The sequence below is a fragment of the Arachis ipaensis genome, chromosome B5, assembly GCF_059453495.1.
Source record: "Arachis ipaensis isolate K30076 ecotype BB chromosome B5, ASM5945349v1, whole genome shotgun sequence".
Classification (NCBI taxonomy): domain Eukaryota; kingdom Viridiplantae; phylum Streptophyta; class Magnoliopsida; order Fabales; family Fabaceae; genus Arachis; species Arachis ipaensis.
Window position 1 is genome coordinate 133,381,985 of NC_142440.1, and position 23,677 is coordinate 133,405,661.

Consider the following 23,677-nt stretch of genomic DNA (forward strand, 5'->3'; position numbering starts at 1 on the left):
CTTCGGAGAAATCAAGGACAATGTGAGGAAGCGAGTTCAAGAGTGGAAAAGGAAACTTCTCTCCTCTGCGAGCAGGCATGTTTTAATCAAAACTGTTGGGGAAGGTATTCCAATTTATTCATTATCATATTTCCATCTTCCTGACACTTTAATTAGGGAGATTCACAACATACTCTCCAATTTTGGTGGGTAAAAAAGGTACAGAGCGAAAAATGGCATGGATTAGTTGGGATACTATGACAAAATCGAAATTGAAAGGTGGACTAGGTTTTAAGGACCCAGGGGATCATAATTTGGTGCTATTAGCAAAACAATGTTGGAAAATTATCTCTCAGCCACAATCACTCCTATCTAGACTCCTCAAAGGTAAATATTTTCGATACAGTTCTATAATGAATGCAGAGATCAAAGCAGTACCTTCATGAGGGTGGCATAGCATATTGGAAGGGCGTAAGGTTGTTGAAAAGGGGCTGGTTTGACGAGTTGGTGATGGGTCCAGTATCCAAATCTTCAGCGATCCTTGGCTTGCTCCCCACATCTTTGTGTTGTCCCTCCATCTAAAACTTTCAATCTGCAAAATCAACCACTGATGGTTAATGACTTAATACTTTCTAATGGTATGTGGAATCAAACTCTAATTAGAAGTATTTTTTCTGAGGACACTAGTCAACGTGTGCTAGCAACAACAATTGGGGGTGGAGAAGATAAAATTTATTGGACCCTTAATAAAAATGGTTTGTATGAAGTGAATATTGGGTACCGTGTGGCTTATGGTTTTCACATTCTCCCATTGAATTTTGTCTAAAAATTATGAGACAACGAAATTTGTGGCGAGAAGTGGAAGCTAAAAATCTCAGCGAAGATTAAGATTTTTCTCTTTAGAGGCTTCCATAAAAAGCTTCCAATGCTACAAAAGTTTCATCATTGTATCCATCGATTCAACCCACCTATCGAAGATGCTTACAATTTTCAAAAACAATCAATCATTGCATTTTTCGTTGTGAGAAATTAAAAGACATTTGATAAAAAAATGGGCTTACAAGCTACTAGAAGGGACACTGAAAACTCTGATTTCTATGTTGAGTGGAACTTGAGAATGGAGATCTTACATACCCAATCCAATAGTTCCTTTCAAAGGATGATGATGGTGATTTTGAGCTAATCCTTATGAAAGATTAGGAACAGATTCATCTTTAATAATGTTTCAACTAATATGAAAGAGATAATGGCATCGACTTTGAAATTGCAGAAGAAACTTCAACAAACCCCACATTTCTAATTGATGGGCACTTTACTTTCTTTTATTTCTCTTATTAAATTATCACTTCAACAAACCCCACATTTCTAATTGATGGGCACTTTACTTTCTTTTATTTCTCTTATTAAATTATCACTTCTTTTATTTCTCTTATTAAATTATTATATGATGCTACCTATATGTTTCTTTCATTTCATGAATGAAATTATCCGGCTTTAGAAAAAAAAAAGTTTAAATACATATCTTTCCGCTATTTTCAAATTCTGAGAGTTTGAGTTCATCAATTAAGCTACAACTGCATGTAATGTAATGTAACCACTGACTTAGCAATATTCTTTTTTGACAGTTTGAACTTGATCTTTAATTAAGATTCATGGTTAAGACTATATAGTAAAGCTTACATGGTGAGCTAAGCACACCCTCCATACAGCTTATTTATATACCCAAAAAGAAAAAGAAAAAGAAAAGCAAAGCAAAAAAGAAAATGGTTGGCAGCACTTATCATAAGCTTGGAGGGTGACTGTACAAAATGCCACCATTTTATCACCTATATGTAGAAGATCACTCTAGTTACAAAAGAGTAAAAAGAGACTAAACTACATTAACTTTAGTATCCCCAAAATTCAGACATGATATATCATTCCCACCTCTAAGGTAGATGCATGAGGTATACTTAGAGCATAGGTTGGTCCTCTAGAATTTCTCCTCAAGAAATCATACCCATAATTGATAACAACTTTCTTTATCCAACTTGATCCACTTTTTGCTCTAACATATGAGTGTCCCATTATGAATGCCATTCCTGCTTCCTTTGCTTCCATTAGCTCATGCAACTCCTCCCTTGCTTCCAAATCGATTTGTGGACTATCCGGCACGACAAACCTCACTCTTTTCCGAATGATAGGAGACTTAACCACCCTGAGTTCGGACGTGCCTTCTGCTTGAGGACAAGTGTCTTCTTGATCATCGTCTATTGACATTTTAACACCCTCCAACTTTGATGCTGAGGTCCCAACAACTGTCATTTTCGTATCATCCTCGAAATTCCCAAGTCCTAAGCCGTATTCAGAAGTGTCCGATCGGATGAATTCTGCTACACTGCAAACAAGATCCTTCTCAAACTCCATGTCATCCTTGTGAACATCACGGTAGCCATACCGTGCTATGCACCTATAAAGCCTATACTCCTTTGGGCCAACTCTACCGACTAAGAACCTTTCTTCGGGCCTGACATGAGGCACCGGGACAGATTTGATGCAGAGGAAGATCACAACTTGATGGAAAGCAGGCAAATTGGTAACGAAGTGCGAGAAAATCGCTGGGATCCCAGATACTAGCTCAGTGTGTATAAGGCCAATTCCCTTAACTCTTACAATTCCAAGATTCGGTCCCAAACCAAGGAGCCAGTTGATTGGTACCTTGTTTTGAACATCAAACTCATACTTCTTGAGTGTGCCATAGTGCCATACATACATGGCAATAAGAAAGATGAATGAGAGGGCAATGGGGACCCAAGCACCCTCTAGGAACTTGATGAGCGAAGCAGAGAAATAGAGCGCTTCAATCGAGCCAAAGAACAATATAAAGCAAACGGCGAGCCAAACACTTTTATGCCAGCACAAAATCATAACTAGAGACATTAGGCAAGTGGTCACCAACATGACAGTTATCACAGCCAACCCTGTTCATGCAAAGAAAACAAAAAACATGTTAAAAACAATCAAATTTAATCGAGATCAAGATAAAAATGATAGTATTCATAAACCATAATTCATGAGTACGGTTAAGAGAGTAAAAGAAGATGATGCATGACTATTCTACTATCATTCAGTGCCGCATAGAATATTCAGTTGCATCACCAATAGTTTTATGTTACCTGCAGCATTTCCCATGCGCTTAGTATCTCGGAATCCAACTACAATAGCTAGGCAAAGCAGCATCAAACTCCAGTTTATCTCTGGAATGTAAATCTGGCCATGTATCTTTGATGATGTATGAATGATCTTGACTTTGGGAAAGCATCCCAAAGCAGAGCATTGTTTAATTATCGAGAAAGTTCCTGTGATCACTGCTTGACTTCCAACCACAGCTTGAAGTATGGCTATTGCAAGAACAGGCCATCTAAGTAGTCCTAACAAAGGTGAAAAAGAAAGTAAGCCAAACAGCAAAATGCTATCAGTTTTTGCTTTTTGGAGTACGCAACTGTAGAGGAAATCGAAGAGAACTTACGAGGTACAGATACATAGAAGCCAATTCGATAATCACTTTCCATTTCGTGATGCCTTGAGAGATATGCAGCTTGTCCCATATATGCTAGGATCAAGGAAGGATATACCAAGAAGGTGAAAGCTATCTGCAGTAATTAGGCTTATGTTAAAAGCAATTTTTAAAAAAATGCTGCAGTTCAATAAGTTGTGTATGAAACGGAGGAGTTTAAAGTTAGTTTCATTTATGGTGCTTATATAAAATCTTCTTATGATTTAGACAATTCATGAATTTGCATCGCGTATTGTAATTCATGTTACCTTGATTGACAATTGTGAAAAGTGTCCTAGATCAGCATACATGGCTTCTGAACCTGGAACACCGAAATGATAAAAATATCAGGGAAAGATAAATCATGTGTTAAAGAATTCACAAAATTTAGAAAACAATTTGCTACACTTGCTCCACACCTGTTATACACAGTAGAATTCCACCCAAAGACATCCACCCTCCCTTTTGTGTCTTCCTCAGAAATTTGAACATATAGTATGGTGAAAGAGCTTGATAAACATGGGGGTTCCAATGGAAGATATTGTAAACTCCAATAGCACTGATGCATAGCAGCCATGTCAGCACGACCGGTGCAAATAGGCACCCAACACGGTGGGTCCCGTAATGTTGAAGTGCAAACAAAAATAGCAGTATTACGCAGGCAACCGGAACCTCAACATCTGCATATCCAACAATCAAGAAGTCAAATATTAGAGGTGCTTGGAGAATATGTTTGGAAGCAAATTATCAATGTTAATAGAGGTTTCACTTTATTTTTTCTTTGAAAAAGTTTTCTATTTCTAATTGGTCCTGGATGTTGTAGCAGGGGAAACATTCAAATTTTTTTAAGCTTGTTCCTGTTTTGGATTAAAATATCAATCATATATTGTATATATTCACATCAAAAGCATATTTTAGTGATCCATGAGTAACAAGTGTAGACTTGACCTTACAAGAGAAATTCATTTGATGAGAATACAGAAGACAATAGAAGGGTGGAAAAGAAAAATCATAAGCAATTAGGGTGCATAAAAGGAAAAGGTTTACCTAAGCTTTATCATAATTATACTATTAGTGATTCAAATAACTTTCTATTAAACAAAAGAATGATGATACAAATACAAATTCAGATAATCCAAGGACAAAAGAGTGACTTAATTTAGTATTTTTCATCATCTGCAGTGCTTCGAAGTAGGTCAGAATTAGGTCTAGATTTGCTTCACAAGCACTATGAATAATCATTGTTTATGCATCATTAGTGGAATTGCATATACTATTCATGACAACTCTAATAGTGGCCATACCTAATTTTATATCCAATTAAATAACTTCTCAAAAGATTGGTCCACAGGAGAGTATTTAAAGTCTTATCATAAACAAACAATGCATTTTACCTTAGTATGATCTCATCATAACTAATGAAAGTTTTAACTTTATTAAGTAACTATTTTTATATAATTGATACTCTTGATTAGTGGTTTACATCTTAGCCACATAATTTATGTGAACCTTTTTCTTTTACGTGTATAATCAAATTAATATAATTGTGTTCCTATAAAAGTTTTAGCAAGAGATTTATTTGACTTGATCAAGGCAAGTAGGTTTCCCCTGATTATATTGTAGGACCCACAATTGTGCATGCACTTGCAGTTATTTTGGTTCTCCCTTTTGGTCCACTAAATTAAAATACTAACAAGAAGATAAAAAGGAAAGGGTTCATATAGTTAAAATAAGATTTTGTTCATGCATGGAGCATATATTTACCATGATACCCCAACTAGAATAATTTTTATATCTTAGCAGCATATATACCAAAATAAGATAATTGCAGAATCATCACATACAAGGCAAATCAGAACTATTCTAAATTTTCTAAATCATTTGAGAACATATTCCTTAGAATTGTTCCAGATGACAGAGACCCAGGAGTTTCAAAATCTACTCTGATCAGGTTTGAAAAAATAATGGAAAACAGACTCGAAACATATCATAGGTTTTATCTTCTACAGCTGTAAGGTATATACATATTTGATATCTGCATATATAAAACTTTGATGATTGAATAAAGCATCTTCTCTTTGAATTAAAAGGGGGGAAGGGGAAATATAGCACAGCTTTCTCCAATTTAATGCTTATTTGCAAAATATCCTTTCGCTGTAGTTGAAAATCTTAATCTCCCTTGAAACACAAAGTAGATTATATAAACATTACTGCATTAAAATTTTACAGAGACAAAAAACATGAATTCAAAGGAAAGATGAAATAATTGAGCTTACATCTGTGCTGCTCTTTAGACATGGAAAGCTCCAAACCAGAGACAGCAGAAAAAACTGCAGAAATAAACCCCCAAAATAAGATTACAAAAGAATGAGTTGCCAATAAACCAAGTTCAATGCTTGGAAGAAAAAAATTTAAAAAAAAAAAACTTCAATTACCAGAAATTGCTGGTGTTAGGACACCATCCCCAATAACCATGCAAGTTCCAATCAAGGCCAGAACAAGAAGCACCCTTTGGAGAACCTTGTGCTTTTCCAACAAGGACTTCAATTTCAATCCCGACCCAACATTACTCTTCTTGTTATCTTGAACAGTTCCACCTCCATCAATGGTGTACTGAGTTAAATCCTCATCTGCAAGCTGAGTGCTAGGCAAGAGGCTCACCCTGGCATGCCTGCATAGCAAGGAGTAGAGAGCAAAAGTTCCCCCTTCACCATTGTCATCAGCTCTCAGCACAATGAACACATACTTGAGAAGTGGAATCAATGTCAGTGTCCAAAACACAAAGGACAACACTCCAAAGATTTCTTCATTGGTCTCTGAATGCTGAATATCCTCAGCAAAGGTGCTCTTGTACACATAGAGTGGTGAAGTGCTCAAGTCACCATAGACAACTCCCAAGCTTTGATAAGCCAAAGTCAACACTGTTTTCCATGATTGCTCCTGCAACAATAATAATTTGAAAAACACGTTCTTTAAGATTTCCCAATAACAATAACCCTATGAATACGAATAACATGATGATGATGGCACATGGCACATGGCACATACATGCCTTACCTTAATTGGGTTCTTGTTGTAGATCACAGACTCAAGATCCATGATGGGATTAATCCTTTTCTCAGAACCACACAGCACTCATTTCATTTCATCAAGTAGTTAATGGGCATGAACAAAAAGAGGATCCCTTTTCATGAATTAACACCCACCCAAGCACCAAAACAAACAAGTAAACCAACAAATTAAAAATAAAATAGAGAAATCAAGGGACAAAAAGTGGCTTTGGTGATGGTGTTGGTGTACTATAAATCCAACAACTTTTTTCTTCTATCTATCCTCCTCCCACCACAACAACACCCTCTTCTTTCTTTTCTTCTTTTGTTTTTAATTCAATACATGTATATATAAAAAAGAGTTTTCTTTTTCTTTTCTTTTTGGTGGGTCAAGAGGGACAAATGCAGACAAAGGAAGAAGAAACACGAAACACAAGCGCCAAGGAATTTAGAGAATAGTGGTGCATAACGAGGAAAATGTGTCTGGGAGTTTCTTGAAGAGGTTGAGATTAGAATAATGAATGAGTAACTGGTGGAATGTGTGTGTACATGCAAGAGAGAGAGAGAAGCAGTTACTTTTGTTTCATAGTGAAAGGTGAAGATGACGGTGAGTTTTTTAGGAACTATAGCTGTGTATTTGTTTTTTCACTTTCAATTTTTTTTTTAATATTAAAAAATTGCTTCTGATGCTCTTGTCGTGGCTTAGTTGAGTTTACAGTTGAGTGAGTAGAGTGAGAGAGCCACGTAGAAGATTCTAGAGAGAATAATATTTTTTGGAAAAAAATTTGAAACCAAAATAATTCAACCAGTCAAAATTTTTTTAATTTGACTTTATTTATATAACTTTTTTATATTTTGATCTTTTTATCTCATTTTTTTATCATTTAATTTATTACATTATATTTCTTACTATTAAGATGTAACATATCATATATTAATAAGATATTTTATAATTTAATTTTTATATATATTATTACATTAAAAACTAATCATAATAATATACTTCAAATATTATTAATAATTAATTTTTTTTTGTAACTACTAATTTATTGTTTTCTTATTATTTCACTGTACTTATGTAATATCGTAGAGATTAGAGTAATCTAAATTTCAATTGTCATTATTTTTAATTATTTTTTTATAATTACTAATTTGTTGTCTCACTTACGTAATATTTATTTCATATTTTTTAAAATAAAATAATAATTTATTCTGATTTTTTAATACAAATATTTTCAAATTTTATCATAATAATTAGATTTTAAAAAAATATCAAATACTTAAATTAATTTATTCAATTAATAAATTTATTCATAACATCTATAATTTTATATTAATAACATTCATAATTTTATACATATGATATCTATAATTAATACATTTTTATAATTAATATTATCAAATTTTAAACTATATATCTTATTATTTTTTTAAATTATTATCTCATATGTATACTAATGAATCATAATTTTAATTATTTTAATATTTTTTATTTAATATTCATATGTATGCTTATTTATTAGTTTTAATATAACGAGTTAATAATTATTTTTAAAAATTTATTTCTTAATTTTTGTTTATATTTTATTTTTTATTTTTTAATAGTTTATATATTAAATATAAATTGTATAGTAGAATTTATTAAAATTTTTAACTTAACATTCATAATTTTATATATATAGCATTTATAATTTTAAATACATAATATCTATAATTAATGAGTTGGTGTTAATTTATTATTTATTATTTTATTTTGTAGGTCAAAAATTAATGATTTTGGATGTTTTTAATTTTCAATAAATATAGATTAATTAGATTTAAGATATTTTTATTTTTTATAAAATGTATGAGGTGATTTAAGATTTTTTTTTAGGATTAAAAATATCAAAATTTAAAAATTTTATTTGAAAAAAAAATAAAATTATTAATGTAATAATAGTGAAAGAATATTTTTAAAAATTTAATTCACATTAAATTTAGAATTAATTTTTAGTATAATTAAATAATAAATTAATTATAAAAAAATTAATTATATCAATTAAATCTAAAAAATGATTTATACTCTTTCATAAGTATAAATATTATTAATAATATATTTTTAGTTATCGTCTATAATATTTTGCTTGCTTAGCATTATTCTAATTTTTTGTGGGTCGTGATTCGTGAAAGATTTAACTGTGGTTTTTTTTTTTTTTTTAAGTACAGATGGCTGTGTGTGGTGAGAGAGAGAGAGATGATGAATGATATGAAGTGGTATGTATTATGGTTGATGATGAAGACGGGTCATAGGTAGGGAAAGTGAGAGTGAAAGAAAGCTTCATCCGGGTATTCCACTATCTAATTTCTATGTTTTTTTTTATTTACTTTTTCATTTATTTTTCTTCTTTTTGAATTATTGGCATCCAAGTTTTAATTATTACAAAGCATGGATTCTTTAAAACGCTTGAAATTTTAATGAATTATTTCTAATTTTCAATATTAGAATTTGATACTATTAATTAAAGAATTTAATTCTTTTTATAGTATTTTTCAGTTCGATGATTAATTTATCGTAAATCTGAATTTTATTTAAAATTTTTTTATTAATCAATGATGGTTAACTTATTGTATACAATCGACGAAATTCAAATCCCAATAGTTATTGAATGGGATCAATCACCAACTCAAATTGGTTTAAGAATTTAATTACTTTAAATTAACTTGTATTGACTAAGGCAGTGTTTAGATAATATCTTTACACAAAGACAGAACCAAATGTCATATTTACTCTTGTTGTATTTACTGCAACACCCTACCAACCAGGGACGGATCCAGAAATATTACTCTGGAGGGGCCAATAACATATATAATATTAAAAAATTATACAAAAAATTATATAATGTAAAATGTATTACAAAAATGTATCGATAGAGAATATATTTTAAAGTACAAAAAATATGTATGTACTTTTTATTAACGAAGTGATCGATTTTTTGTATCATAAAATTTATCGATAATAGAATTTGTGTTAAATTTTTCAACAATTTTCTTTTCAATATAATTAAAAGACAATTAGCAATAAATTAACCTTTCATTTTGTTTATGAGTTATTCTTCACAATATTCATCGCTAAAAAGATCTCTCAGTTGTAATAGTTAAAGCAGAGAGAATTAATACCAAATAAATCAAGAAGGACGCTCACAAGAAGAAAAAAAATTTACTTTATGAGATTTGAAAAATTTTATTTAATTAAAAAATATTAGTAATAATATCTTTTCAGATTTTTTTAATATTATTACTTACTTTTTTAGATATTAGAAATTATTAATATTTAGGTTAGGCTAGACTTTTATTTATATTAGACTAAATACTAAATAAATTTTTAAAAAAATTAAATCATACTTAATAACTTATTACTATTAATCTTTTTTTAAAAAAGTTGGGGGGCCGAGGCCTACATTCGTCCCCCCTAAGGTCCGTCCTTGCTACCAACATTATTTTTCATCATTACTGTCATTAACTTTTCAACTTCAATCTAAATAACTGTGAATTATTACCAAAATTTCTAATTAAATAATCAAATTAATACTTTTTTATATATAAAAATTTAAAACAGATTCAAACAAAAAAAAAAAAGAAAATTTGAACAAAATATACTAAGTAAGAAAGAATAATGGACACAAAAAAAAGACAAGAAAAGAAAGCAAGATGCGAGGGAGAGACGACGAAGGCATCAGCGCCGGCGCGAGCCAAAGAGAAAGAGAGGCGGGAGAAGACAGATCTGGAGGCGTTGACACGAACGACGGAGAAAAGAGGCTGGCTAAGGTAGATCTGGAGATAAAGCGCACGACAACAGGGGATGACGACAGTGATGACGGAGGGCAATGCAGTGGACAACGAGTGAAAAGGGCAATGACGAATACAGATTTGGAGGCGTCGACGCAGGCGAAGGAGGAAGAGAGGCGGTTGAAAACACGACGGCGATGGAGAGGGAGATGATGGAGAGAGAGAGAGAGAGAGAGAGAGAGAGGCAAAAGAGGGAGGTAGTGACAACGGCAATAGTAGCGGCGGAAACAATGGTGAAAGAAGAAGGCAGTAGTTAGAAGGTGGAAGAAACTAAAAAGGGAGAAAGAGAAGGAGAAAGAGAGTTATGAGGATTAGGACAAAGAATAAGATTGAAATTTTAAAAAATACTCAGGGATAGAATTGAAAACATATGTGGCTTATGGGTTGTATTTTAGTGTCCCAACTCTAAACAGATACACTAAAAACATGTTTTTTATGTGCATCTGTGTGTACCGTGTCCATGTCAAGTAGACAGAAATATAAACCAAACAGGACCTAAGTGTTTAGTTTATTTATCTACTTAAATTTATTAACCAACAATAAATTTTTAAATAAAATTTGTATTCTATCATATTAGAAAAACCACGAGAAAAAATAAATTATTTTAACCAATTTTAGATTAGTTGTTATTTGAGTACCGAATTTTTTTATTTTTAGGTGATTTTCTGTAACTTTTTTTTGTTTATTAAGATTATTAGACTAAATTATTAAGGAAGTTATTTATTTTTTTAGAAAATTAATTATGATTGTTAGATTTCATCATTAAAATATTGAGTATAATAAAGAAAGGAAAGTCAATAATTATTTTTAAATCAACCTTCAATTAGAGAAGTTAATTTATTTGACCTAAACTTTAGTCAATTAATGACTTAAATTATTGAAATTATTGAACCATTGATATTCTAAGAGCATTTAATTTTTTTTCGATAATATTATACCAGTCTACAACAAAATATAATAAGCATTTAAAAATGAATACCCTACTAAATTATTATATACTATAAAATGTTAGCATACTTGCTAATACTTTTAAATCAGGTCACTGGAAAAATGAAACAATTAGAATTTTTTTTCAAAGACAATAAATTTATTCATTAAAAATGAGTAAATATTTATCCAAGTTATAGGACAATAGAAAAAGAAAAAGAAGGTGGGTCAAAAAGAATTAACGAATAGACTTAGTTCTTCTCCAATTAATCTCAACGAAGCAGTGTAAATTTTCATTGGATTTGAGCTCTGATTCTCGAAGATTAGTTTATTTCTTACTTTCCAAACATTCCAACAAAGACAAGGTAAAAGTTCTACCTTTCTCTCACCTCCATATCTACCTTGCAACGCTAACAGTGACACTTTTCACTATTGACGGAAGCTTGTGAAGTTGTGGTTGATGATGTTTGCATTGAAAGGACTCTACTCTCAAAAGATCTTCGATCTAGGGCATTGGGTAAGGTAATGATTAATGGTTTCTTCTTCCATTTGACATCTCAGGTAGTTAGGGCTTGTGGAAGGGAATCATCAGTGAAGAAGAGATAAGACCGGTATCCATTCGTAAAGGCATTCCAAATGAAAATTTAGACTTTGTGAGGAAGCATTCTCTTCTAGAGATCTTTCCAAACTGAGGTACTTGGATTCTCTCCAAGATCTATTTCTGGCTCTGCATGAAAAAATTGGTATGCTATCTGATAGCCCGAAGCCACATCATACGATCTGGATTTGTTGAGGGACCATTGTAGAACATCTTCCCCTTCTCATGGCTTAATTGATTGGATTCTACTTCTAACTTCAGGTGGAAAAACTTCATTTAATATGTCCTATTTTTATTCTCTGTTTTCTATCAATAAGTCCCTAACCTATATGTGCTGACTAGCGCATCATTTCAGGAGCAATGTTCATTGGATATGGAGGAGGCACAGGTCAGAAATTATTCGAACTGTAGAGCTGGAACCTACTTTCCAATTATGGCCTTTCTCAATAGCCTTTCTGCCCTCTAACATACTCCGCCATCCCCACGAAGGTGAGCTTCCTGATTCAGCATTCATTAAATTACTATATCTATAGTACTTCTCCCTGTATATCTGAGCTAGAATAGATTGAGGTTTTGTTGTGATTCGCCAAAATTGCTTGCCTAGTAAAGCTAGGTTTTGGGCTTTAATATCTTTAAAACCAAGACCTCCCTCCCTTTTTGGCCGTGTCGTTTGGTTCCAGCTGATCCAAGCCATACGCCTCTCGTTACCTCTCTGACCCCACCAAAAATTTGTCAAGACACTATGAATTTCAGACAATAAAGTGTCCGGTAATTTAAAACAAGACACTACAACAAATCGTTACAGATCGCGACAGTTAGAGACGAGGCTGCAATCAGGATTGTATTTAGCGGTGATTTTTTTTTTGAACCGCCGCCAAATGACATATTGCGGCGCATATCGCGGCGGTTAGCAGCGATGCTTCAATCAGGATTGTATTTAGCAGCGGTTTTTATTTCAATCGCCGCAAAATGCGTATAACGACATATTTCATTGGTTTCCTTTAAGGGAGACACTCCGATAAAGATGCTTAAAACGTCTTTTTTTAAAGATATTTGTTATTAACTAACAATTAATACATATAATTGATTAAACTATATTATTTTTGTCAAAGATCAGACAAATTGATTTGGTCAAAAAATTGATAAATCAAACCTTGAACCGATTTAAATTAATATTTTTTTATAAAAAATGACTACAATAATCTTATTATAGAAAATGAGTAAAATATTTTTATTATATATATTTTTTAATTTTAAAAATCTTAAATTCTAACCCTATAACGATACAAAAAAAAAGGAAAAAATATTAGAATTTAGGATTCTTAAAATATATTTATATATAAAAGAATATTTTAGACAATTTTTATAATAGAAATATTGTAATTATTTTTTATAAAAAATATTAATTTAGACCGGTTTAAGGTATAATTTATTGATTTTTTGGCCAAATCAATTTATCTGATTTAATTTTGATAAAAATAACATAGTTTAATCAATTATATGTATTGAATTTTAATTACTTAAAAACATCTTTAAAAAAAGACGTTTTAAGCGTCTTTATCTAAGTGGCTCCCTTCCTTTAATAACAACCATCTGGATATAATCTAGTTAATTTAAGACTACTATTTTAGCCTACATATGGTTTAATCATTGTTACTTAATTTCGTAACACTTTTTTTAGATCCGTTTTACGTAAAAAAATTTTACAAATTAAATAAGCTATATATGTTAACTCATGTGAACAAATTTACCAATAAGATTTTTTCGTTTACTTTATTGTCATTTAAATTTGTATTCAAACATAAATGTAAAATAAGAAAATATAGTCATAGGCTGATTTTATAAAGTTAAAATAAAGTTGTAACGAGCATATATTAAAGTTACTCTTCTTTGAAGTTATGCCTTACTAAACATAAATCACGAAACTCTAAGAGTAGATAAACATGTAAACTTGTGACCCAAATCATTAAATTAAGGGAATCAACGTAACTCTTATAATAAAAAATCAAAATTTCTCTCCAACATCGTATTGACCTAGCGAAAAATTAATAATTAAAAATATTTTCCACAAATCATTAAAAATTCAAAACTTTATAATTTTACCAAAATTATAATTTTAAATTTTAAATTTTTTATTTTAATGATTTGTTGAGCATTTATTAAAATAAAAAATTTAAAATTTTTTTAATAACAATCTTAACTTGTATTCTTAGATATAAGAATTCATAATAACTAAATTCAAAATTAATTAATGTTTTTATCAAAATTAAATACTAAATAGAATAAAAATATTTTTATATGAAAACCAATCAATCATCTATATAATTATTAGCGCTATATACATCGAAGAGTCATTTGGCTTGGTGGTAACATGACATTGTTAAAGCTTTTCCTTCTTCCAGGTTCCAGGTTCGAGCCCTGCCTTCTTCATTTGTGGAAGGTTTACATAGAGTTGATATTCTACAGTGATCCACACGTTGTGGGTCTATTGGATTGGACCACCGGTCAGTTTGATTCTAATAACTATGAATGGAACTGAAATTTAGCAACGGTTTAGAACCGCTGCAAAACAAATGATGTTTTCGTTTAGTTGTTATTTAGCGATGGTTTGCAACCCGCCGCAAAATTGATAGACGTTTAGCGGCGGTTATTCCAGCGGTTGAATAAAACCGCCGCTATCCGTTTAGCCGCGCCCCATCTTCCGGCGTTTCATTAAACCGCCGCAAAATATTTTGCGGCGGTTCAAAACCGCTGCTAAACGGCTCCAGGAACCGCCGCTAAATGACAATTTTGTTGTAGTGAGAGAGTGTATAAATTGACACTGCCTCACCAACTGCTCTTAATAAAACCTGCTTGCCTCCTATTGATAATAAATTTCACTGTCATCTGTGAACCTTCTATCTTACCTTCTCCTTAATTTCACTAAAGGTTTATCTTTTAGACGTGAATAAGAGAAGGAAGTCCCAAATATTTGTCTTGAACTCCAATATGGTGGATATTTAATTTGCCTGTCACATGAGCTCAAATGGAGGGAAGAGTGTTATTACTAAAGAATACTTTTGATTTATCCAAATTGATCTGTTGACCACTAAATCCTTCAGATGAGTTTAGCAAGTTAAAAATATTGTCATAGTTATTCTCTGAAATATTATAGAAAAGAATGGAATCATCCGCAAATAATAAGTGATTTATGGTAGGACACCGCCGATTAACCTAAATACCTGGAACCTGTCTATTTTGTTTTATTTTGTGTAGCAAAAAAAGAGAATTCTTCTGCACAGAATAAGAAAAAATAGGAAAAAAGAGGGTCACCCTGCCGGATACCTCTTTCTGGCTTAAAATAGCCAAAGGGTTACCCTTCCACAATAACAAAATAAGAAACAGTTGATACAAGTTCACGAAACCAATCAATCCACCTTGTTTCAAAACCAAGTTTACCCATAACGAACCACAAAAACCTCCATTTAACTCTGTCATATGCTTTACTCATGTCTAATTTGATAGCCATTTCAGACTCAAAACCAGTCCTCTTAGTTTTTAGATAGTGCATACATTCATGTGCTATAAGAATATTGTCAGAAATTAAACGCCCTTTAATAAAAGCACTTTGATTAGGACTCACTAAGAAATGCATATACTTTTGTAGTCTATGGACCAGAACTTTTGAGATAATCTTATACATAATTGTAGATAGGCTAATCGGCCTTACCTGACTCATGTAGCTAGCATCAGTGGTCTTGGAGATCAGACAAATTTGAGTGTGATTAAACCTCTTCAGAATTCTTCCTCCTCCAAAAAAACAACGAATAGCCCTATAAATATCCGCCCCCAACGATGTCCCAATACCTCTGAAAAAATCTGGCCGTCATACCATCATCTTCCGGAGCACTCTGAGGGTGAATATTGAAGGTGGCACGTTTCACCTCTTCAATAGATACAGGTCTTTGAAACCTTCGGTTCATGAGAGCTGTAACCTTAGACTCAGAGTCCTCAAAATAAGGTTCTACGTCTGCTTGGTTTAAAGAAGTGAAAATTCCTCGAAAATATTCCTCTGTAATGGTTTTTATTCCTTGATGAGTGGAAGCTGTCTCTCCATTCGGGCCAATTAATCTCTATATCTTATTTCTTCTGGTTCGGCATTTGAATTTCCGGTGAAAAAAGGTGGTATTTCTATCGCCTTCCTTGAGCCATTAATCATGGCTTTTTCTTTCCAGTAGCATTCTTAATTAAGCACGGCTTCCTCTAACTTCTGTTCTAGCTCAAGCAAATCAGTACCTCCCTAAATACCTTCCTACTCGAAGCTCTTCTAAGGTAGTAGTTAGTTGGTCAATGGCTTTTTTAGAATTGGAATTGCTGCTTTGTTGCCATTGGACAAGCTTGTGCCGACATAATTTGATTTTTTCAGCCACTACATACATAGCCAAACCCTCAAAAGAAGTCTTCCAAGCATATTAAGTGTCTAACTTCCTCCAAATCACACCACCGATCTTAAAATTTAAATTTGCATTTTGATCTCTCAGTCTGAGGATAAGAGTCCAGTAGTAAAGGAGCATGATCTGATCCCGTTTTTGAGAGTCGAAGTACTATTGGATTTGTATATTGCTGCATCCATTCTTCCGATGCTGGGATCTATCTAATCTCTCCTGGATTAGCTCCTCCCCCTCCTCTGATTACTCCAAGTGTACCTTCTACCAACCATTTCAAGATCTACCAGCATATTTCCTCCAACAAAATAATTAAAATTTGTAATAGATGTTGGGAATTTTTCACCTCCTCTTTCCTTTTCATTAGGACTAGTTATTGCATTGAAGTCTCTAGCAACGACAACTTTCCCACAATGTTGTTAGATCATTGCTGAAATAGTATCGTATGGTACGCTTCTAAGTTGATCATTGTGGCTCAAATGCACACCAATGAATAACTAGCTCTCTCTCATGCAATTATCTTTGATCCTTGCTGCTATATATAGAATTCCTCTGCCTCTACAATATCAACATCAATCCCTTTCTTCCATGCTAAAATCAAGCCACCAGTCCTTCCATTTGGATCCACTATACGCCACTTTGTTAAATTATAGTCTCTCATCTTTGACTCTACTTGTCGAGATTGATTTTTGCTTTCACTTAAAAAATAATCTCAGGGGAGTGGGATTTATTAATCTCTTTAAGGTTATGAATTGTCAGGGGTCTCTCCAAACTCTGACAATTTCATATTAGTAGTCTCATGGCTCTTTGGATGCCATTTGATGGCTGGCATCCTCCATCTTAGTGACATTCAGTTGATTCATCTCCACACAAATTCTCCTTGGATTAGCATCATTTTCTTTATCATCATTGGCACGTTTTGCACCAATGATTTGAGCGTATTCATCAACTTTTCTTCTCGCCATTTTTCAAGTTTTGCTTAGTGTTAGGACACCCTGGCTGCACTTCCTCCCTACTTCTATTCATCTCCATGTTTATTGGTATGGTTATGTTAGTGAGAACCGTTTAAGAATCTGCTACCTCAATTATTGGATCGACTCCCCCTGCATTATCCTCCATCCTCATGCTCTCTGTTTTTTCTGGCTGGTTATTTCCATATTTTACTTGCTCTCCCTTATTTCTATTTTCACTCACTGAGAGATTTGAGAAGCAATTGACTAGCCAAGCTGGCTCTGGCTTTTTTCTATTTGAGTTTTTGGCATTGTTGGTTGAGTCTGCTGTATGATTTTGATCTTCTTCTATGTTAACTACCCTCTTGCCGACTTGATCCTCTCTCGCCCATTCTCCAACACAGTCCTATTTTTCATTACCCTCTTTAGAATCACCCATTAGCACTTGACAATGTTTCGCATTATGTCCCATCCTTTCATAATAAGTGTAGAATATTCCTAAGGTTCATACCTAAGTCCCACTTCAACATTTTGCTGATTTAGCCCCATTATTTTGAGGCGTCTCTAATCCTTTTGTCAACCTCTATTTCTATTTTTACTTTTAATATTCTCGACTTTCCCTTTACCTCAAAAAATCCAGCATCAATCACCCTTTCAACACTTCCTCCAAGTTTCCTCCCCGCCTCTATAGTTTTAAAGCTCTTAGGTAAGCCCCAAAATTACATCTATATTGGGAACCTGCAAATCAGAGTCTCTTCTATCTGATCAGCCTCTTTTCACTATTTAACATGAAGGATGTAATCCTTGAATAACCAAAGTGATTTTTTTTCTATTCTCAGTATATCCAATTCATTGTTGAAGAAAAATTAGAATTAATTCCTTCCTTTTTTAGCAACCCTAAACCCCTCTGACCTCCCTCAAATAGCATTCAAGGTATTAGTCAAAGTTCCTAAAAAAAAGTCAGCAATAATTCTTTCTATCTGACTTTTAGAACATGTCTTTACGCATTTTTCAATGTCTGCCTCTTCTAAAACCACTACCTCCACTGCTTCTTCATCACTATCCATTCTGTTTTGATTGTTTCCTCATTTCAATTGCTTCTTATCTTAATTTATATTGCGTGTTACACACAAATTTTTATCCGAATTTGGATTCAATTTGTTTGTGACTCAATAAGCTTTAGTTTGTCTTAGTAGAGTATTTGAAGACACTTAGGTTATTCAATTGTAAAAAAATAATTCTATTTGCACTCTAAACAATTAGAATTATTGATATATATATATATATATATATATATATATATATGTCAGTTCAAATTTTAATGTATTTATGCGTAATAAATATTTAAAATAATTCTTTGACAAATTCATTCAAAATGGATAAATATTTTTGTTGAAAATATGTTTTTTTTTGGGTAATTTTTGAATAATTTATTGTACATAATAAAGACAATTAGATATAAGTATAACGAATGGATTTCTTTGTTTTTTCATAAATAATCTTATCAATAATTTTGTTATGATAAGAAAAAAAGTGGATGTCCATTGAATGGTTCAACATTTTCCATGATAAAATGATCATGTTACCAAGAGAATCTCATTAAATGAAGGTTGAAAAATAAACCCTTCATACATGTATAAATAGGACATGATCTGAAGCTATATACACAAGCAATAAACAACTCTCTCTTTTTATGTTGCAATACTTCTTTCTCTCTCTTTATATTTTTATTCTTGTTACCTCTTCCTTATTTATTTAGTTATTTTATAACACGTTATCAGCACGAAGCTCTAACGATATTTTAGGAAGACTTCAGGTAACAAATTTTTATTATGTCGAAACTCTTTCATCTTGAATATAATGCTTTTGATATATCTGGAAACAATTATTTATCATGAATACTATATGTTAAAATCTATCTTGATTCAATGGATCTTGGAGATATCATTAAGGCTGAAAACAATACATCGCAGAAGGATAAAGCCAAAGCTATGATTTTCCTTCATCGTCATCTTGACGTATGATTGAAAAATGAATATCCCACATTAAAAGATCCTGCAGATCTGTGGAAAGACCTTGAAGAAAGGTACAATCATCAAAAGACGGTGATACCTCCTCAAGCCCGATATGTTAGAGAAAACTTTCTCGACCTTCCATGCCTCAAATGTGCTCCTGCAGTAGCAATCGAGAAAAAGGATTTAAAAATATTCTGAGCTAATTTCTTGCTTTCTTGTTGTTGAACGCAACAATGAGTTGCTCTTAAGAAATCATGAAGCGTGCCCAGCTGGCGCCACCCCATTTCCTGAAACAAATGCGGCAACTTATAATCCCACAAGAGGTAAATGACAAGATTTTGATAACAAGAAAAATTATGGAAGGAAAAAAATTATGTTCACAAGAAAGGATCTCACTAGAAGTGGGATAAAGAAAGAAACAATGGGCAAAGTAAATCAATTGAGGATAAATGCTTCCGTTGTGGTGGAAAAGGCCATTGGTCACGTATCTGTCATACCCCAAGGCACCTAGTTGATCTTTATCAAGCATCCTTGAAAAGGGATGACAAAGGAAAGGAAACAAATTTTGTTTCAAATAATAAAAATTCCACCACTCATTATGATGTATCTAATTTCTTTAAGGATTCTGAAGAAAATATTGGCTATTTGATCAATGAAGGAATAGTTTGATATGTGTATGTGTTTGTTAAGTATTCATGTGAATAATTTTACTGTACATGTACTTCTACTCATTTTATTATTATCATTTGTCTTTGAAGAAAAATGGCAATGACATATTCTGAAGATATTTACCTTGCGGATAATGCAAGTTCGCACACTATTCTTAAAAGTGATATATATTTTACCCATCTTGTGCCAAAAGAAGAATATGTTAATACTATTATTGGCTTAGGCAATGTGATAGAAGACTCCGGAAGAGCTATAATTTTGTTTCCTGGAGGAACACAATTTATAATAAATAATGCACTATTATCTACCAAGTCTCTGAGGAACTTGTTGAGTTTCAAAGATATTCACCGAAATGGATATCATATTAAAACAATAAATGAGGGAAATCATGAGTATGTATGTATCACAACTCATGATTTAAATAAAAAGGTTATATTAAAAAAGTTACCCTCACTTTCATCTGGGTTGTATTATACCAAGATTAGTGCAATTGAATCACATGCCACTGTAAACCAGAAGTTTACTAGCCCAAATGAATTCATAACTTGGCACGACCGATTGGGTCATCCGGGAACAACTATGATGCGGAGAATTATTGAAAACTCCCGTGGACATTCACTAAAGAACCAGAAGATTCTTAAAATTAGTGAATTTTGTTGTGCTGCATGTTCTCAGGGAAAGTTAATTTTAAGGCCATCACCAGTAAAGATTGGATTTGAGTTCCCTGAATTTTTAGAAAAGATTCAAGGTGATATATGTGGACCTATTCATCCATCGTGTGAATTTTTTAGATATTTTATGGTCCTAATAGACGCATCTTCGAGATGGTCATATGTGTGCTTATTATCTTCTCGCAACCTGACGTTTGTGAGATTACTGGCTCAAATTATTTAATTAAAAGCACAATTTCTGAAAAATCCAATCAAAGCAATTCGTCTTGATAATGCTAGTGAATTTACTTCCCAAGCTTTTGATGCTTATTGTATGGCTAATGGAATAAGTGTTGAACATCCAATAGCTTATGTTCACACATAAAATGGGTTAGCAAAATCACTTATTAAATGCCTCCAATTAATTGCTAGACCCTTACTTATGAGAACAAATCTCCCAACCTCGGTTTGGGGCATGTTATTTTACATGCCGCAGCACTTATTCGTTTGAGGCCAACGAGTTACCATCAGTTCCCTCCTATGCAATTAGCTTTTGGCCAGCAGCCAAATGTTTCCCATTTGAGAATATTTGGGTGTGCGATATATGTTCTCATTGCACCACCTAATCGCACCAAAATGGGACCCCAAAAAAATTGGGGATATATGTTGGATATGATTCTCCCTCTATAGTGAGGTATCTTGAGATACAAACTGGAGATATATTTAAAGCCCGGTTTGCGGATTGTCATTTTGATGAATCAAAATTTTTTCAACATTAGGGGGAGAGAATAAGCTCCCTGAAAAGGAACTTAATTGGAATGCATCATCGTTGATGCATTTAGATCCTCGATCAGGGCAATGTGAACTAGAAGTTCAAAAGATTATACATTTGCAAAGAATAGCAAATGAATTGCCTGATGCATTTTCCGATACAAAGAGGATAACCAAGTCGTATATACCAATGAAAAATGCCCCAATCCGAATTGATGTCCCAGTTGGACAAATTGCCACCGAAGCAAATACACGCCAGAAGCGTGGCAGGCCTATCGGTTCCAAAGATAAAAATCCTCGAAAGAGAAAAGAAGTAAATACTATTCCTGTTGAAAAAGACATAGTAAAGACACCTGCGGTTGTCCAAAATTCTGATATAACGCCAGAAGACGTTCAGGTATCTGAAAATTGTGAAAATGACAAGATCTCGATAAATTATGTCTTTACAGGAGAGAAATGGGACCGAAATAAGACAATTGTCAATGAAATATTTGCATATAATGTGGCATTAAATATCATGCATGAAAGTAAGGATCTTGAGCCAAGATCAGTCGAAGAATGTCGACAAATGAATGATTGGCCAAAATGGGAAGAAGCCATGAAGGCTGAATTAGACTCACTTGCAAAACGTGAAGTCTTTGGACCTGTAGTCCGTACACCAGAAGATGTAAAACCTGTTGGATACCGGTGGGTATTTGTGAGAAAACGAAATGAGAAAAATGAAGTTGTGCGCTACAAAGCCTGACTTGTGGCACAAGGTTTTTCACAAAGACCCGGTATAGATTATGAAGAAACGTTTTCCCTGTAGTGGATGCGATAACATTGCGTTATTTAGTCAGTTTATCCGCATATCATGAACTGCATATGCATTTAATGGATGTGGTAACAGCCTATTTATACGGCTTATTAGATTAGGATATCTATATGAAAGTCCCAGAAGGACTAAAGATATCTAAACCATCCAATGAATATTCGCAAGGGTTATACTCAGTCAAATTGCAATGATCTTTATATAGTCTGAAGCAATCTGGACGAATGTGGTATAATCGTCTTACTGAGTATCTGGCCAAAAATGGATTCAAGAATGATGATATCTGTCCATGTGTTTTCATAAAGAAATCTGCATCTGGATTCATTATAATTGCTGTGTACGTTGATGATTTAAATATTATTGGGACTCCTGAAGAGATTCCAACAATTATAAAAACTCTAAAAGAAGAGTTTGAGATGAAAGATCTTGGAAGGACTAAATTTTGTCTCGGCCTGCAGATCGAGCATACAAAAAATGGGATCTTTGTTCATCAAACAACATACACAGAAAAGATCTTGAAGAGATTTTATATGGATAAGTCGCATCCATTAAGTACTCCAATGATTGTAAGATCTTTAGATGTGGAAAAGGATCAATTCCGTCCTAAAGAAGAGAATGAAGATATCCTTGGTCCTGAAGTACCATATCTTAGTACCATTGGAGCGCTAATGTATCTTGCTAATAATACGCGACCTGACATATCATTCGCGGTGAATTTACTAGCAAGATATAGTTCCTCTCCAACCAGAAGACATTGGAGTGGAGTCAAACAAATCTTTCGATATCTTCATGGAACGGTTGATATGGGATTATTTTATCCCTATGGATCCAAGTCACAACTAGTTGGCTATGCAGATGTCGGATACTTGTCTGATCCACATAAAGGGAGATCTCAAACAGGATACATGTTCACATATGGTGGTACAGCTATATCATGGAGGTCCACGAAACAGACGATAGCAGCAACCTCCTCTAATCATGCTGAAATACTAGCAATTCATGAAGCTAGTTGCGAGTGTTTTTGGCTGAGGAGCCTGGTTCAATATATTCTGTCATCATGTGGATTGATTGACCATAACATAGCTCCAACTGTCCTGTTTGAAGATAATACAGCATGTATTGCTCAACTTAAAGGCGGATATATCAAAGGTGATAGAACAAAGCATATTTCTCCCAAATTTTTCTTCACTCATGATCTTCAAAATCAAGGGACAATTGATGTCCAACAGATCCCCTCAAGTGACAATCTGACAGATTTGTTTACAAAGTCACTCCCAAAATCTTTCTTTGAAAGATTGGTACATAAGATTGAGATGCGCCAATTTCGAGACATTAACTGATGTCGACAAGAGGGGGAGACTGTACTCTTTTTTTCTTGGTCAGATTTTTTCCCATTAGATTTTTCTTGACAAGGTTTTTAATGAGGCAGTCCCCATCACCAAAGGATATTGTACTCTTTTTCCTTCATTAAGA

At 33.1% G+C, this 23,677-nt stretch overlaps 1 protein-coding gene across 1 annotated transcript; it reads right to left on the reverse strand.

The window, feature by feature from the left end:
* Positions 1–1,593: 1,593 nt before the first annotated feature.
* LOC107644002 (potassium transporter 8-like) lies at positions 1,594–7,258 on the reverse strand. Its single transcript, XM_016347768.3, has 8 exons — positions 6,572–7,258; positions 5,950–6,454; positions 5,791–5,844; positions 3,934–4,194; positions 3,784–3,836; positions 3,488–3,611; positions 3,135–3,389; positions 1,594–2,939 (listed from the first exon to the last, which is right to left on the reverse strand). The coding sequence occupies exons 1-8, from the start codon at positions 6,611–6,613 to the stop codon at positions 1,882–1,884; spliced, it is 2,352 nt and encodes a 783-aa protein (XP_016203254.2). The 5' UTR covers positions 6,614–7,258; the 3' UTR covers positions 1,594–1,881.
* Positions 7,259–23,677: the final 16,419 nt, after the last annotated feature.

Coding starts and splice junctions, on each gene's coding strand:
- LOC107644002 (XM_016347768.3), bottom strand. CDS start 6,613: ATGGATCTTGAGTCTGTGATCTACAACAAGAACCCAATTAAG. Junction 5,845..5,949: donor CCTAACACCAGCAATTTCTG/GTAATTGAAGTT, acceptor TTATTTCTGCAG/TTTTTTCTGCTGTCTCTGGT. Junction 3,837..3,933: donor AATTCTACTGTGTATAACAG/GTGTGGAGCAAG, acceptor TCGGTGTTCCAG/GTTCAGAAGCCATGTATGCT.